Source organism: Camelus bactrianus, chromosome X (genome assembly GCF_048773025.1).
Source record: "Camelus bactrianus isolate YW-2024 breed Bactrian camel chromosome X, ASM4877302v1, whole genome shotgun sequence".
NCBI classification, from domain to species: domain Eukaryota; kingdom Metazoa; phylum Chordata; class Mammalia; order Artiodactyla; family Camelidae; genus Camelus; species Camelus bactrianus.
The window spans coordinates 114,316,406-114,332,183 of record NC_133575.1 but is presented as its reverse complement, the minus strand read 5'-3'; the positions used below and the strand labels follow the sequence as shown (position 1 = coordinate 114,332,183).

Genomic DNA, 15,778 nt, shown 5'->3' with positions numbered 1-15,778 from the left:
CTGGTTCAGCCTAGAGGTCACCACATGTTTGGGGTGGGAAGTGAACCCTCTGGGGGTGGAAGATGGAACCAGCTCAGTAGGCCAAGCTCAGCTTTTATTTTGGGACTCTGGAGGCCAGCAGGGCTGAGTGCAGTCCCCTTAAGTGACCCCTAAATCTCTCTGGCTGGCTTAGGAGGCCCCACTGGGAGGGCTGGGTTTCAGTGCCCTAACTGGCTGGCTGTGAGCAACAGTTTCTGAGCAGGTGGGCCAGCCTCTGCTGCCCCTGGGCCCACTGGGGAAGCCGGGGCCTGCCTGGGCCTGGCACCACTGGAACACTTGAGTCGACACTTCAATCACAGCAGTGATGGCTCCTGGCGAGGCATCGCCTGCCTGCAAGGGGCAGGGGGACAGAGGCAAAGCCAGCGGCACGGAGTCGTGACTAGAGTTGAGGGAAACCTGAGGCATGTATCCCTTCCCCAGACCTACAAGGAAGGCTCTGCAGGAAGCAGGAGGGGGCTGTGTGAACAGGTAAACCGAAGCCTGGGCTTTTGGATGATGACTGTTTCCACCACCCCTCTGGCCCACGGACAGGGGAGGCCTGTTTCACCCCCGGCGATCTTTGCCCTCAGTCACAGTCATTGAGAGTGGTGGGTGCGAGCATCTTCTTAGAGCATTTTAGGCTCTGCTGAACAGGACAGGCCTGCCTTAGGTACCTGCCTCCCTCAGCCCCCACAGTGTGTGCTGTTGTGTTGGAACATTGTGTACCTTGAGGATGAGGATATAAACTCTCACTGCCAGTTACGGGGATAAATGTGTGTATTCAATTTGACCACATCAGATCCCAGCTGGTGCTTCAGCTGCGCTCTTACAGCACATGGTTTGTGTGTGTGTGTGTGTGTGTGTGTGTGTGTGTGTGTGTTTGTGTGTGTGTGTGTGTGTGTGTGTGTGTCCCCAAGTGGCTTCCTCGCCATTTTTGGGGAGATGTGGTCTATCTGCAACCCCTGCCACCAACACACCACCTGGCCACCTCGTGGGAGAGGCACAGGTCTCAGCCATCTCTTTAGTGTCCCCTTCAGAGTGAGGCCACGTTTAGATGAAGCTCTGTGGAAGCCACTTTCTTGCTTGGGGGGGTGGCCCTAGGGTAAGGAGACAGGAGTCCCCGTTGTTTTCCTGCACTTTAAATTGGAAACAACCTGCAGCCAAGACATTAGCGGCAACTAACAGCTGACGTGGAGGGCGGGGAGAGGAGGCCCCCCCGGCGGGGATTGGACAGCGAGTCAGGATTGACGGCCCGGAGGCGGCTCCAGAGGCGGGGCCCCAGGGGCGGGGGAGGAGCTCGACGGGGCGGGGCAGCGGGGTCCGCCTCTCTCCTCCGGCCTCTAGCGCTGGGGACGAACAGGGCTGGCTGTAGCTTAGGCTTTGGGGGAAGGAAGGGGGGATGGGGAGGCGGGAAGACCCTTCTCTCCCGGGCGGCAGTCCTGAATCAGCCCTCCCCCCAGCCCCCATCCCATTCGCCCTATGTGGGTATCCATTACATGGGAGGAGCTGGATCTTTAATTGGATCTGCCATCCTTTCAGTGGAAAGAGGACGGTGGTAGGAGAGTCTAGATTCTCAGCGCAGGCCTCCCCCTGTCCTCAGCATTCCAGTGCAGAGTCACCTTAGTGGCCTCCCCTATTTCTTCCTCTGTAAAATGAGGGGCTCAAAAATGACGTGCTTCTATGCTGTGATGCTAAAGGATCGCAGCACGTGCTGCCCAAACTTCTTATCCCTCTCCCTTCGGTGCCCAAGAATCCCAAGACACGGACTGGTCTTGGAAAGGACCAAAGCCACTGGGAGGCTTAGCTGACAGGACTCTGTAGGTCCTGAATGCTCCCTGGAAAAATGAAAACATAGAGGCACTTTTCTCCTGGCTGTTTATTACAGAACGAAGGAAAAACGCACTGGCTTGAAACAGACGCCAGATTTCAAATGTAGAGGCGAAAATACGAGATGGCGATTAAAATGTGATTACACAGAGTCTGGACACTGAGAAAAGTTTACAGGACAGTGGGTGTGGGTTTTCTATAACAGACACTTAAATATACATGACGATAATTGCAGAGAGAAACCATCAAAGACAAACCCCAAATCAACTATTAATGTTTACAGACTCATTTTCCCCCAAACCACAGAGCCTCACAATCAAAACATACTGAAAGGCTTGAAACCAGGAACATCTCACCTCCACCCTGCAAGGTGCTGCTGGAGTAGTGCAAACCGTCTGAGGGATGAAGAGGGGATACTCAACATCCTCAAGGTGGACAGCTCAGACAGTGCTCAGCCCACAGGCTAGCTCTTCGCTTCTCCCAAATCTACAGAACTCTCCAGCCTCCTGGCAAATAATTCCTTGACAGGGCACTTACGATAAAACGGCTTCTGCTATAACATGCTCATCAGGAAAGAGCTAGCAGAGACTGAAAGGTTTGCAAAAGAGATTAAGAATCACACAGGGTGATGGAAGTTTTAGTGGAAATGGAAATAAACGGCCAAGTGGCTTTCTAGTTGGCATTTGTCAGTTTATACACCGCCTCTTGGTCACCTTCACATTTCTTAAAGCATCAAAACTATACTTGACTTGGCCACCTGGCTTATAAGGTATGGCGGGCAGGTGTGGGCGACAGTCTGCATATTTGCAACAATGTGTAATAAACACAAACAATGCATAATAAACACAACTCTACTGAAACAAAAGCCGTCACTTTATTTACAAAGTCACAAAATGAAGTATAAATACTTCTGTCATTAATGTTTAGGAAAACCATTTACAAAATTTTCAGGTATGTACAGGTAGCTTGAAAAATCACCAGCTTTTCCATTTTCTCACAGGCAGACAGAGGGATGGGCGCGGGCTGACACCCCTCAAATTGTAATGAGGAAACAACCGTGTGGCCGTGTGGGGCCAGCTGTGAGTTTGCTATGGGTTCACGCCACTCCCTGGAGTGATGTCACCACGGGGGTTCCTACGGGCATTTAAAGCTCACCGGCACTCGGGGCGATGTGGCCAGTGCTCCGGGCTGCGGCGTTTCGAGCCGCAGCATGCTGCTCTAGAATGTCATCGATCAACCGCAGGTTACACACCCAGTCTTCCTCTGGGCTCCCTCTAGGGCCTTTCGAGCCAGCTTCGGTGAAATCCACCTCGCTGCAGTCAGGCGGCGAAATCAGATCGTTTAGTGGGGGCTGGGACCAAATGCCGCAGGGGGGCAGCCCAGGGGGGCTGCCCATTCTGTCAACGGGACCAGGGCACTGGCTGGTAGCAATGGTGGAGGCTGTGGCAGCAGTGGCGGCAGCGGCCATATAGATTGGCAGCTTGATGCCCCGGATGGGACTCATGGGACCAAAGCTGGCCATGCTTTCGTGGAGGGACTTGGTGGTGTTCAGCATGGGCACAGGACCCCACACTGGGCTCTGTCTGAGGTTCTGGGTGCCCAGCAGGCTGAAGCTGGGCTTGGCTGGGGCAGCACTCACCTTCGGGCCAGGCCTGCCTCCTGGGGCCACCTGACTGGGGGGCACACCTGCCTGATGCGATGGAAATGCTGGGGCTCCCAGGGGGGCTCTCATGGGGGCCTTGGCAAAGATGGAGTTGTTATCAAAATGCTGATGGATGCCATTAGCTGCTTGGCTTGGGGGTGGTGCCCTCAAGACTGCTGGGGTGGCAGCTGCTGCCGCTGCCACCCAGGCAGCATTGTTGAACACAGTGGGCATTCTTGGCACAGAGGGCTGTCTGAGCTGGTGGGGACTCAGGGGCTGGCTGCCCAGGGGGCTGGGACAGAACCCCGGCACGGCCTCAGGAATCTGCCTATGCTGGCAGATGGAGCCGAGGCTGCCCAGGGGGGTGTGGCCCGAGGGGGAGGGTATGGGAAACGGGGGGCTAGAGTTGAAAATTCCTTGCTGCTTGCCCAGAGTGGGTGAGATCATGCCCACGCTCTCATGGCTCTGGTGCCTGGTGGGCGGGATCATTTCTGGACTCGGATGGTTCTGAAGGAGCCCAGCTCTGGGTGGCATCAGGTACTGGCTGGAGGGGGAGCTTGCCTTGGTCCGGCTACACTTGGAGGTGACTTGATCTTGGACGGCTACAGAAAGAGACAAGTGGGGGTCAGTTCCAAAGGTGTCTTCACCTTGGGCTCCAGCTGCTGGTGGGGAGCCACTGGCCCACCACTGACCTCTCATCTTCTGCCCCCGGCTCCTACTGAACATCCCCCGCTCCCTCTGTTCCTCCATCCTCAGCCTGGACCGCGGTTCTTGTGGGAAGCCTGCCTAGACGCGCTGGGTCTGTAGTCTCAGCTCCCCCTCCATCCGAGAGCAGACCACGTTGGACTGAAAATGCCAGCTTATCTGTCTGTCTTTTCAAGTAGATTGTAAACTCCATGAGGCCAGGGTCTAGGGCTGCTTTTGTACTCAGCCTCTGTCACTGCTCATACCCTTGACACTGGCTTTCCTGGAACTTGTCTGCCCTGCCCCTAAAGCCTGCCTGACATGCTGCTCCGGCCTGGATGGCTGGACATTCAGCTGGTACCAGGCCCAAAGGAACAGGGGTTTTTGCAAGAGAAAGGAGGACCAATAGTATGATGGCGGCACTGGGCTCAAATGAAGATGCCACACATCTCCTGGCGGGGAAGCAGCCTCCCCTGAGCCCCAGGCAAGAATGCCCTTGGCCTGGCCCAGTGTCCTCACTGGCTGGTGACGACTGCTTTACATGTGTCTCCCCAGCTAGTCTGGAAGCTCCTTGAAGGAGAGACCATGTCTGGTTTTCTGCTAACAGCTATATCCCCAGCCCATAAATCTTGATTACAGTCCTAGCTGCCATGGTTGAATCAATCTCTTGAATAAGGCAGTGATTTCAGAGCCGTGAAGACTGGGACTTCGACTGAGATCCTACTTAAGTTTTCAATGGGACAGATCCAACCTGGGTGCTATGGAATCACCCTGCGGACCTCCTCTCTTTCCCACAATGCTTTCACAGACATCTCAGTAGCTGTTTATTCCAGGGTGAATTCTCCCCTAACCTCACATACACACCCCCAGCCCACCCCTTTGAGAACATTGACCATAACTGCTTACCTTGAAATTGACTCATCTGTTGAGCGACATATGCACTCTGCTGTTCAGGGGTCATTGCCATAAGACCTGATCTCTGCTTCTCTTGCTAAACAGAAGATGAAAAAGAAGGGTTAGATGAGAGCTACCGAGAAATACCAGCCTTGGGATCGCTGCGTGAGGACTCAGGACTTGGCTTTGGTGTAGCAGATAGCATGAGTGAACACACCGACACACACTCACATGCATGCCCCACCCTCCCAAGCAAAACTTCACAGGTAAATAAAAGTAAGATTCTGCACCTGGGTTAAAAAACCAATTGCGGCAGCATAGGATGGGGCAGGAGACACAGAGCTTAACAGCAAGAGCACGTAGAGAAAAGGCTGAGGCATTTTTGGATGTCCTTCTGCTCAGGATGGGTCAGCAGTGAGATGTGGTCACCAAAAGAGCAAATGTAACATTAGGCTGCATTAATAGAAGCAGAGTAGAGAAGGAGGGAGGTGACAGTCCTACACTGCTCTGCCTTGGCCAGACCCTGTCTGCAGTCCTGACAGCAGTGTGGGCATCCCAGTCTCAGGGAGACCCAGACAAACTGGCCGCATTCAGAGGACAATGGAGGTAGGGCTTGGACTCTGAACCACGCAGGCAAACAACAGCTGAGCCAACCAGGGGTGTCAGGGCTGGGGCACAGCAGACTCTGGACAATGCTGTGGTGGGGTGCCCAGCCTCTCCAGGGCTGTCATGGAGGACGGGCTAAGGCTTGTTCTGGGTGGTCCTGGCATGAAGGGCAGGATGATCTCAGGGTCAGGTGGACGCACTGTATGACACCTGAACTAGTCACTCACTGCCAGCTTCCCTTCATTGTCCTGACTGGCTGCATCAAGGACAACTAGGATGAGCTCCCCAGACTCCATCTCCAAGCTGGGTGGGCAGGGGGCGGGGCTGAGCTTCCGGGCTGCAGTCCCAGCACTGAGTCTGGGAGCAGCTCAAGGGGACGCTGGGAGAGAACCAGCTGAGGGCTTGGAGAAGGCGCGACTTGCCCCCAAACCCTCAGCACTTTGTGCCAGGTTGTGACTGGGAACCAGGTCTGACTCCCAGTCCAGTGCTCACCCGCTGCCATCTCGCTCCCTTTCTCAAGAAGTCTGTTCCCTAATGAGCCGACCACTACCGGCATCTCTGCCAGGGAGCACACCTCTCTGAGGCCACTTGGGAAACTGCATCCCCTCCAGAGGCCAGGAGACTTGACCCTACAACACAGGCTGCCTGGTGTTGGTGTGGGAAGGGGGCGGGGCAGGGCAGAGGGCTGGCGTTTGGAAGAGTGCCCGGCTCCCAGGCCTGGTGGCAGTTCCTGGCCTGGGTTCCTGCCAAGGCAGAGAGGACCAACACATGGCAGTGGGCGCACTACATCACAAGCGATTTCTCCAGCCCGCCCTTAGCCTGCTTCCTGTCAGGGCTCTTGTCCCCACTCCCCCTCCCCTGGGGCTGCTGGGATGTGGGTGGTGGGGATGCTGTTCTCCAGCCCTGGAGCTGCCCTCTTCCTGCTGAAGTGTGGGGTTGGGGGATAGGACCTGAAGAGCACAGGGGTCACGTGACCATCCAAAGCCGTGCCATCAGGAAGTGAGGGAGCTGTAGGATCTGCCTGAGACACTCAGGGTGGGCTCGTATTTCTGAAGGCAGCTTTCTCTCTTCTGTTCTTCCCTTCGACCCTTCCACCAGCCCTAGGAGGTCTGTGCAGATCCATGGTTCCCCGCTTCCCGATGTGACAACTGAGGCTCACAGAAGGGAAACGACTCGCTGAAAGCCACCTGGCTGGGAAGTGCAGGCTCTCCTAACTGCAGACCCAGTGCTTCTGCCTCTCCAGCCCGCTGCTTCTGGGGACTGGCTCCTGTGCCCTGCTGTCTCCACCGACCCTAACTCCATCCCCACCGGCTGCTCCATTCATTTCATCAAATAACATAGTTGTACAGAGTAGGGGGGTGGGCTAAAGAGTGCCACCAAAGAAAAAGCAGGGGCAGTGGGGCAGAAGAATCCAAAAGGAAGGAGGTGGAGAGGAGAGCTGCCGCCGGGGCATGGGAAACACAAGGGAAGGGTGAAGGCTGGGCTGGGGCAGGAGTCAGGTTGGAGGAAGTGGGCAGGGTCTGGCAGATGAAAGAGAACGCTTCTCAAACGGTCCTTGGTTACAGGGACAACTGGATGGTGGTGAGTGTTTATCCAAGGAAGCACCCAATCCAGAGCATCCAGAGTTTAAGGGAAGGTCTGGGCAGCGGCACGGCTACAGAAACTCCCCCGTCCAAACAGCACAGCTGCCGCCGGCCTGGGGGACAGGTCTCTGACATCCTGGGGTGCTACCATCAAGTGCGGTCTCTTCATGCCGCTGGGGCCTTGGGGAAGGGACCTCCAGCCTTCTGCTCTAGGCCTGGTCCTGTTGTTCCTGGCCCAGCAGCCAGAGCATTCTCTCTGGGCCTCCCGAGGAGGCGGCTTCCTTTGTTTTGCAGATGGAGGCCCCCATCCTTTGTTCTGAATCTCAAAATGTGCTCCAGAGATAAGCCCCAAGAAAACGGTTGTTGCCTTTTGACATCGACAATTAGAAATTGTTGGAAAATGGAGAAAACAGGAAATGACAAATGTTTTCAGTGACCAGGAGGAAGCGGTGGCTGAAAGTTGCTGCTTGGTGACAGGACACGCTGAAGGATGGCCCAGGACACGCTGAAGGATGGCCCAGGCCACCTGTGGCTTTTTGCAATCGCGGACTATGGAGTTCACCCAAGGGCTGCTTTACCCGGGGCTGCGGTTGTCATGGCGCTCGGTACTACTGTACCAGGTGACACCGATGGGCCACGTCAGGTGGGCCCTGTGTGAGCTCGGTGTACTTCCCCATGCTGGTCCCTGGAAGTCTCCTTGAGAACCATGGCCCTGGCTCTTCCCTGTCACGCCTCCTCCCACTGAGCCAAGACCACCCTGACAGACAGACCTGCGCTCGGGTGGCGATCCAGAAAGTCCTGAGGCTGCCTTCCTAGAAGCTTCACGCTGATGCCCAAGAAGCTGCAAGGCCCCCCCCTCCCCGTCCCTGGGGACTCACACCAGGGCTAGCGCTTCATCTGTGTGCGCTAGGCAGGAGAGAGAGGCAAAAGGCTGGCCTGAACCCCACCACTGTCCCCCCAAGCCCAAAACAGGACCCACCGGGAGGCCAGGCCAGGCCGCCCTGTCAGTGTCACCCTTCAGCCGCCACTGGCGGATGTCTCCTGGGAGCCCGGGTATGATCACCTGGTGTGCGTGACCTCTCACCGCTGCAGGCGAAGAACAGTCCCATGAGTGATTCCACCACTTACTGAGGCTCAGGGACCCTCTAACTGGATGGGGCTGGGGCAGAGGCAGAGGGCAGAAGAGAATCAAGACTCTCACACAGGGCGGCCACACATGGTTCCTGGGTCTCAGGAGGAGAGCATTCTGACTGGGAAGGGGATTCCAAAGGAATGGCTCTGGGGGAATGAAGGCGATGGACCCGAAGCCTTATTTTCTACAGCACGTTGTGGTCGGGATGTGGAGAGAGAAGCGGAGAACAGAGAAGGGAGAGAGTGAGGGAGACAGGGAAGAAGGGGCTGGAGGGAGGGGGGGAGTAGGAGGAGGGACAAAAGGAGAGGAGGCGGCAGAGATGTCTTTTCCCACCATTAGGAAGCTCCTGCCTCCTTTCCCAGCAGACAGCCCCCCACTCCAGTGAGTGCCCTCACAGAGCCAGCCTACCTGCACCAGAAGGCACCCGGCTCTGTGTCATAGGTTCAAAGGTTAATGAGTCCTAGCGTGTGGGTTTGTTTCTTTGTTTATTACTCCACTAGGAAAAGCACCTTTTTCTGGTGATTTTTGGAAGCCATATTTGGAAACAGCTCACCCACTCTTCTGACTTTTCCTTTGAAATGACAGGAAGACAGTGTTCAGCATGGAGACCATCAAATCAAGACCTGAGTTCTGGGGTCTCCCACGCCTGTATGGACGCCCACTCCTCAGACCTGTGAGCTCGGGCTCCCCTTGGCCCATGGACGGAGGCCACGAAGACACTGGCACCAGAAGCCTTCTTTGAGGGGGTATGGATGCTCTTAGGCTAAAATTCTCCTTAGGTGTCCTTCAGTTAGCTGACAAACATCTCTTGTAGGGCTACTCCAGGCCAGGCTCTGTCCCGGGCATGGGGGTAGCATGGTGTGTCTCTACTCTTGTGAGGCTTACAATGGTGGGCGACTGACCAGGACACAAGTCATCGATCAAAGAAACATTTCCGATGGTGCCACACCTTCTACAGACAACACAAGTGAGTGAAGGAGAGGGCAGGCAGGGCAAAAGCCTTGGCTCAGGGCATGGGGTCTTTCTTCGCCTCCTGTGGCCCCTGGAGCAGGAGCCAGAGCCTCCCCCACGGTGGTGGTGCCGCCCTTGGGTTTGAACCGGTCTGAAGCTGCCACTGGGGGCTTCACAAAATCAATGCCGTTGAAAGGGATGGCAGACAGCTGTAGGTCAACTTTTTTACTCTTCATTTCCTGTCTTTCCAGTCGACCTCCAACTCCATGAAGTCTATCCTGACTCCTCCTCCATCTCAGTGGTTTCAGGGCTGCTTGGTCCTGGAAGGGCTTGGTCTACATGCTGGGACTGATCTGGTGGCAGAGGAAGCAAACGTCTTTGCAGCTCGCCTTTCTTCTTCCCCTGTCCTCCGTCTCACACCGAGCCTGGCCTTCCTGAGTCACGGTGGAGCTGGCAAGGGCCTGTCTCTTAAGTGGGTCCCACTTCCAAAGCTTCGTAGGGAAGATCTGAGGGTCAAGCAGCTGCCCCGCCCTCCACTGCTGGATGGAAGGCCTGGTTTAGCTTCAAAGAGAGATAATAAGGTGAGGATAGGAGTCCGCCAGGCAAGCTAGCTGGAACCCCTCATTTTTTGCCTTCTGAGGACAGGGAAGGGCAGGGATACCAGGGTGGCACACAAAAACATCCAGAGTGCATGATGTCTCCATCTCTTTGCTAATTCTGTTTCCCTGGCAGCTTGGTGCTGGACGACGTTTCCTGGGTTCCGGTTGCACAGCGAACAGCTGGAGAGCATGGTGGCTCTGAGGGTACACGGAGAAAAGGGGCAAAAAAGAGAGAGAAACACTGACAGCTCTTGAATGGAAAACACTGCTTGTTCGTCCAGGCGGTCCTTTCAGCTAGATGAGCATCTTCTGGTCACTATCACTCAGCAAATGCTCACTTCTCTGGTTTTCTCTGCAGATCAGGCTGACATCCCGTGCACACTGATATTTCATGCACAAGAACAACCCCACCATCCAAAGGAAATTCTCCACAAAGGCTGACTCTGGCTGGAATCCACCATCTCGTGCTCATGCCCACTCACGTGACTCTTCAGGGCAAGTCGAGCCATTCCCTCTAGAATCTGGAGGGTGATGCAGACTCTCAGCCACCTTGGACAGGCTTGGCTTGGCTTCCTTCGGCTTGCCCTCTCCGGGCTGCCAGTCTCCAGCGGGATGATCCAACTCCCCACTTCTGGGGTGCACGAGTCCTGGGTGGAGGGGGTTGAAGGGGTTGAGGAACAGCGGGGATGCGGAGTCCACAAAGGTCGCTGGAGGGAGAGGCAGTTCCAGAGCACCCACTAGGTACGGAGCAGGCAGGCACTGGAGGGGATTTTGAAGTGCAGAAGCGCAGCCCCTGTCCCCCTTGGGCTCACAGTCTGGCCGCGGGGACAGACAGGCAGGGGGGGAACTGGGGTGCTGGAAGGCGTACAGCAGGGGAGGGGCAACTGCCCCGGGGCAATCCCCACTCAGTTCCCCGGAGGTGAAGCTGAGGTGCCTGGAACGTTCTGCTTGCTCGGGCAGTCTCTCTGCCAAAGACTGGCTGGGCCACAGTAGTGAAAGCACTAGAAATCTGTCACCTCCTGTGTTCCTCCCAACAACCCTGTGCGGCAGGCGGGCAGGCTGAGCAGGGGACTGCGCCCCAGCTGACAGATGAGGAAAGCGAGGCTCAGGGGAAGTGACTTACCTACAGCGTCGCAGCTAGGCAGTAGTGGAGCGGGCACCTGCCTCCAGGCCTTCGGATCCCAGCCGCCCCAGGGCGCTGCCTCTGAGGTGCCATACGAGGAGGTGACTCGGGCCAGCTCCTGAGCAAAGGAGCTGCCGGGCAGGAAGGACTCACTCCCCACGGCCTGGCAGGATGGGGGCTGTCGCCCGAGGCTGACCTGGGGGGGCCTGGCTTCCCCAAGCTTGCAGGCTTTGTCTACATGAGTCTACAACAACCGATTGAACAGTCCATCAGCTGCTTGGCCACCACATGCTTCTGACTGCTCTCGTCACTCGCCCTGACCGCCTAGCGGGGCCGTTTGGGTGTTGTGGTTAAGACACACCAACTGGTCTGGGCCAACCAAACCCGACAGCCTTGCGGTCTTAACTGTCTTGGGTCACAGACTCCTTGGAGACTCAGTTAAAAGCTATGGTCTCTTTCCACAGAAACAGCACTTAACGGTGGTGTCTCCCCCTTCCCAGTCCACCAACATTTTACATATAATTTCAGGGATTTTCGGGACCACATACTATCCATCGGTGGAGCTCAGTTAAGGAGCCTCTGCCTTGATCAGTCACTGTCTTGTTAGAAATGGGAGTCGAGCTGGGTCAGACAGCTGGTTCATCAGCAATGACCTTGACCCATCCCACCCCTCCCCATGCCTCTACTCCCCGCCCCCGGGCCACAGAGCACACCATTCTAAACTGGATTGTGGGTATGTGTGTGGAGACACACTGAGGAATCTGCAAAACCAAGCAGTCAAGTGTAAATCTCACGACAGCCAAGCCCTGAACTGTGGCCCTCACTGCACTTGGCCTGGCCAGGACCCCCAAGGTTTCAGGACTTGAGTGATGGTGGGAACCTCCCCTTTCCATCATGTTTTAGAAGACAGGGTTGCACCAGAGTTGAACATCTGACCTGATTCTTTCAGCCAAAGGCAATGAAAAAAAACCTCACACTTGATATCCATGTCAGAGAAAGCCCCAAGACTCAAAGGAACTGCTGATAGAGCCCTGACGTCCTGCCGAGTGGCGTCCAAGAGGACCAGGGGGAGCCTGCCTTGATGAGAAGTTCCTTTTTCTACGTGAAATAGCCTCTTCACTCTTGGGCTTTTAACACCTGAGCTTCAAGGGATCCTCTGCGCCGATCAGACATTCCAGGAGAAAGGGAAATATTTATCCCCTCCAATCTAAGCTAAACAGTTGGAGTCAATTCAATTCCTTGCAATAAACACGACTTATTGCCTTCTGTGGGCGAGTCTCTGCAATGGATGATGGGCCAGTGGGGGTCTGGATACCTTATTTGAAATAAAATAACAGTAAAAACGGCCACCCCTGCATGTACCGAGCACTTGCTATGCACCAGGCACTGACTGAAGTGCGTTCAATATTCAGTCTTACTTAATCTGAAACAGCCGGATACGAGGCAGGAACTATTATTGTCCTTAATTTACAGAAGAGTACACTGAGGCCCTGAGAGGTTAATGAAGTTGCCCAAAGTCACACAGCTAATTAGTTACAGAGGAAGATGCAAATCCATGTGTGTGTGTGGGTGTGAGTCTAGCCTGTCATACGGAAAACAAGTTTGAAATGTAGAAACTATTAAAACGTGCCATTTAGAAAAAAACAGGCGAGATTTTATGGGTGGGGGGTCCAGACAAAATTTTAAGGACAACTTATAAACACTTAAAGATGGGACTAGGAAGATAATCTAACTACCTGGAGAGTTTCAGAGATGACACCCCTCTCCCCAAACAAAAACAAAACCAAAAAACCACGGGAAATATGCTTAGAAAGTGAACTGAATGCACTTGGGAAAGAAAATCTCTTTGCAGCTCAGATGGTATGCCAGCTGTGGAGGGTCCGGCACCCTGCCCCTTGGGGTCACCTGTGGCTTCATTTCATCAAGCTCCAATCTGTCCTTGGATCCAGGTCATCTGGGACAGGAGCAGAAACATCGCTCTCTACAATGGACCATTCTTTATGTCTGCATGCCTAGCTCCTTGATAACGTCAAGCACTATTTTATAGCCACACAGTTTTTACTGTTCCAATATGCACATATTACTAGCCTTCTGATTTCTTGCCCAGTCTAGGATGACACATCTTAAAAGCAATGAATGGGACTTACTGGTAGGGAACCGAAGCATTTTAAGCTTTCACTCAGGAATCCCTGGTAGCTTCATGTAACTTCTACGATATTAGTGATGGGTCAAGAAGCAGGACCTCCCTCCCCTCCACCATCAGCATCAACATACGCTTCCAGGATGCCCCGACAGTGTGGGCAGTTCTGTTTCAGCAGAATGGGAGCAGGCACTTGGCAGACTAATGTAATCCCCGATTAAAAACCGTAATAAATACAAGAGATGAGATTCAATCTTGACTCTGATTGACAAGGACCTTTACAGCTAATGCTCATGCATCTTCTTCGGTTCATTTAATTTGGAGAAGAAACTGCTATTACACACCTTCTGAACGTGAGGCCAAGCTTCCAAGAAAAAGGTTGTGGGGGACTCTTCAACTCCTAGAGGCTTCCAAACATACGGTCAACCCATCTCTCTTTGGAATCCCTGAAAAGCTGGTATTACTTACACCGTGTGATATTTATTGTTCATGCCCTGTGTGCCGGGCACTAACTCTGTACACACACACATTTGAGACTGTCTCTAGTTTACAAGACAAAGCAAGTGGAGGTTGGTCTCCCCAGGATGCACAGCGGCAAGGTGGGGTACAGACCTGGATCTGATTTACAGAGTGACTAAACCCCAAACAACTGCTGGGTTTGGAAGAACAGAGCGCCTTCTCTGCACACGAAGAGAAGCAGCTGGGTGTCCTTTAGCCACGCTGGGGAAACTTCACATTGTTGGCTATTCTGTGCCCTCGCTGCAGTGCAAGTGGGCTCTCAGTGCAAGGAGCTCAGATTGTGAACAACCCCCACAGATGCTCAGATGCTTTGCAAGAAGCAGATGACTGCTCTGACTTTATAAATTATTAAATGGATTAGATATTGGTCCAACCTCCACAATGGAGCTTCAGAAGGAGATATATGTGCATCCACAAGGTTATGGTTGGATATCATAATTTTACTGGCTTCTGGGGGCTTGTAGATTTCTAAAGTTACTCATCCTGAAAATTCAGGCAGCGAATCCTAAACACCTTCCTTTCTTTCTCTGGTCTTTACTAACAATGTGCCAAGCCCTGTCCTATGAATTTTACATGGGTTAGCCTTGAGTTGACATGCTGCTCTAGGTGTGATCTGCCCAACATAGCTCAACGGAGCTATCGTTTCTCCTATCTTTTGGTAAAATAGACTAATAACAATGATAAACGTTGCTGGTGATATACTAGAAACATTTATTGAGAACTTGATCTAAGGTTCAGCCCTGTCTTGGAGTCATTTCAATTAATTAATTCTTAGAACAATCCTATGACGGAGGCACTCTTACGATCCTGTTGTAAAGATGAGGAAACAGAGGCATGAAGAGGTTAAACAACTCGGTCGACGGCGGTCACTCATTTGTGAGTGCCAGAGCCTGGACCAGAACCCAGACACTGTCTGACTACAAAGCCCATGCCCTGAGTTTCGCCGGACCAAATCGCCCAGCTGAAACCTTTGCTAATGCTATGTACAAACAGACCAGGAGCAAGAAGGTTCTCTGTGAGCCAGGTGTTCTTTCCCTTACGTAACAACGCGACCCTAAAATGAAGGGTTTCCCAAGCTGAGGGATCTCTGTTCTGCCACCCGTGGTACAGGGCGTGGGACTTTCACTAGATAAGGTTTGCTCGGTCGCTGGCTCTCCTCTATAAATGTGCATTTTGTCAAAGTTTCCTTTGAGCTTTTCCTCTATAAATGTATAGAATTGAATTTTACTATTTCAAAGTTTAAATGACTAATATTGCCGGGTCCCAAATTAAGTTCACTTAATCAATCAAGCACTCAGACTTGAAATTTAACCACGGAAGTTAAGTTCAACTGGTCAAGTTCTACTTTGCCTAAGGGAAAAAAACCCTCAAGAACACAAAAAGGTAGAAGTCAATAATGTTCAAACCAAACAAGGAATGAAGGAATAAATATCTTTTCTCCCTGCAAGGCTGATGCCAATGAATAATCCAGTGGCCTGTTATCCCCCCGGGGTAGAGGCTGTGGACGCACCTCTGTGTCTCCCAGAGTGCTAGGCACAGAGCAGGTCTGCAGTGCAGTCTGCCGTTCAGGCCGGCTGCTTTCCGTGGGGCAGGTCTGCAACGTGGCAGGGCTGCTCCTGCCGTCAGTCATGCTGGGTAATGGAGTAGGCAGAGTGTGGGTTTGGTCTGGCCAAGTGGGCCATGGGAATCATCCGAGGAGCAAGGTGCGGTCAAGAGCAGTGCTATGAGGGAACATCAGGGACTAGGTCATAGCTCTCTGGAGTCCAGACCTGCTGTAGCCGGCCTTTTGGAAGATTTCTATTGTCTCATGATGATGCGGGTGATGATGATAACAGCTACCATGTACTGAACACATACAGCGTGCCAGGCACTGAGTGAAACCCTGCACAGCTTTTATCTCACTTAATCCCTGAAGCAAGCCAGAAAGATGGGTACCATTATCACCTTCATTTTATAGAAGAAGAAAATAAGGTTCAGAGAAACAAAGTAACTTGCTCAAAGTCAAAGTAAGTGCCAGAGCTGGGAGCTGAACCCGGGTCTGACTTGCTCCAAAATATGGG

The 15,778-nt window shown here is 53.5% G+C and overlaps 1 protein-coding gene across 9 annotated transcripts in view; it reads right to left on the bottom strand.

The window, feature by feature from the left end:
- Nucleotides 1-2,695: 2,695 nt before the first annotated feature.
- Nucleotides 2,696-15,778, bottom strand: part of MAMLD1 (mastermind like domain containing 1) — a 111,896-nt gene continuing 98,813 nt past the window's right edge. For 7 of the 9 annotated variants that reach the window (XM_074358723.1, XM_074358726.1, XM_010956504.3 and 4 more), the window contains 2 exons: nucleotides 5,078-5,162; nucleotides 2,696-4,089 (listed from right to left, as the gene is read on the bottom strand). In XM_074358723.1, coding sequence (XP_074214824.1) covers nucleotides 2,990-4,089; nucleotides 5,078-5,162 — 1,185 coding nt within the window. In that variant the 3' untranslated portion in view covers nucleotides 2,696-2,989. Of the gene's footprint in view, nucleotides 4,090-5,077; nucleotides 5,163-11,059; nucleotides 11,304-15,778 lie in introns of all 9 variants that reach the window. The other 2 variants (XM_010956515.3, XM_010956511.3) reach the window with 1 other exon arrangement.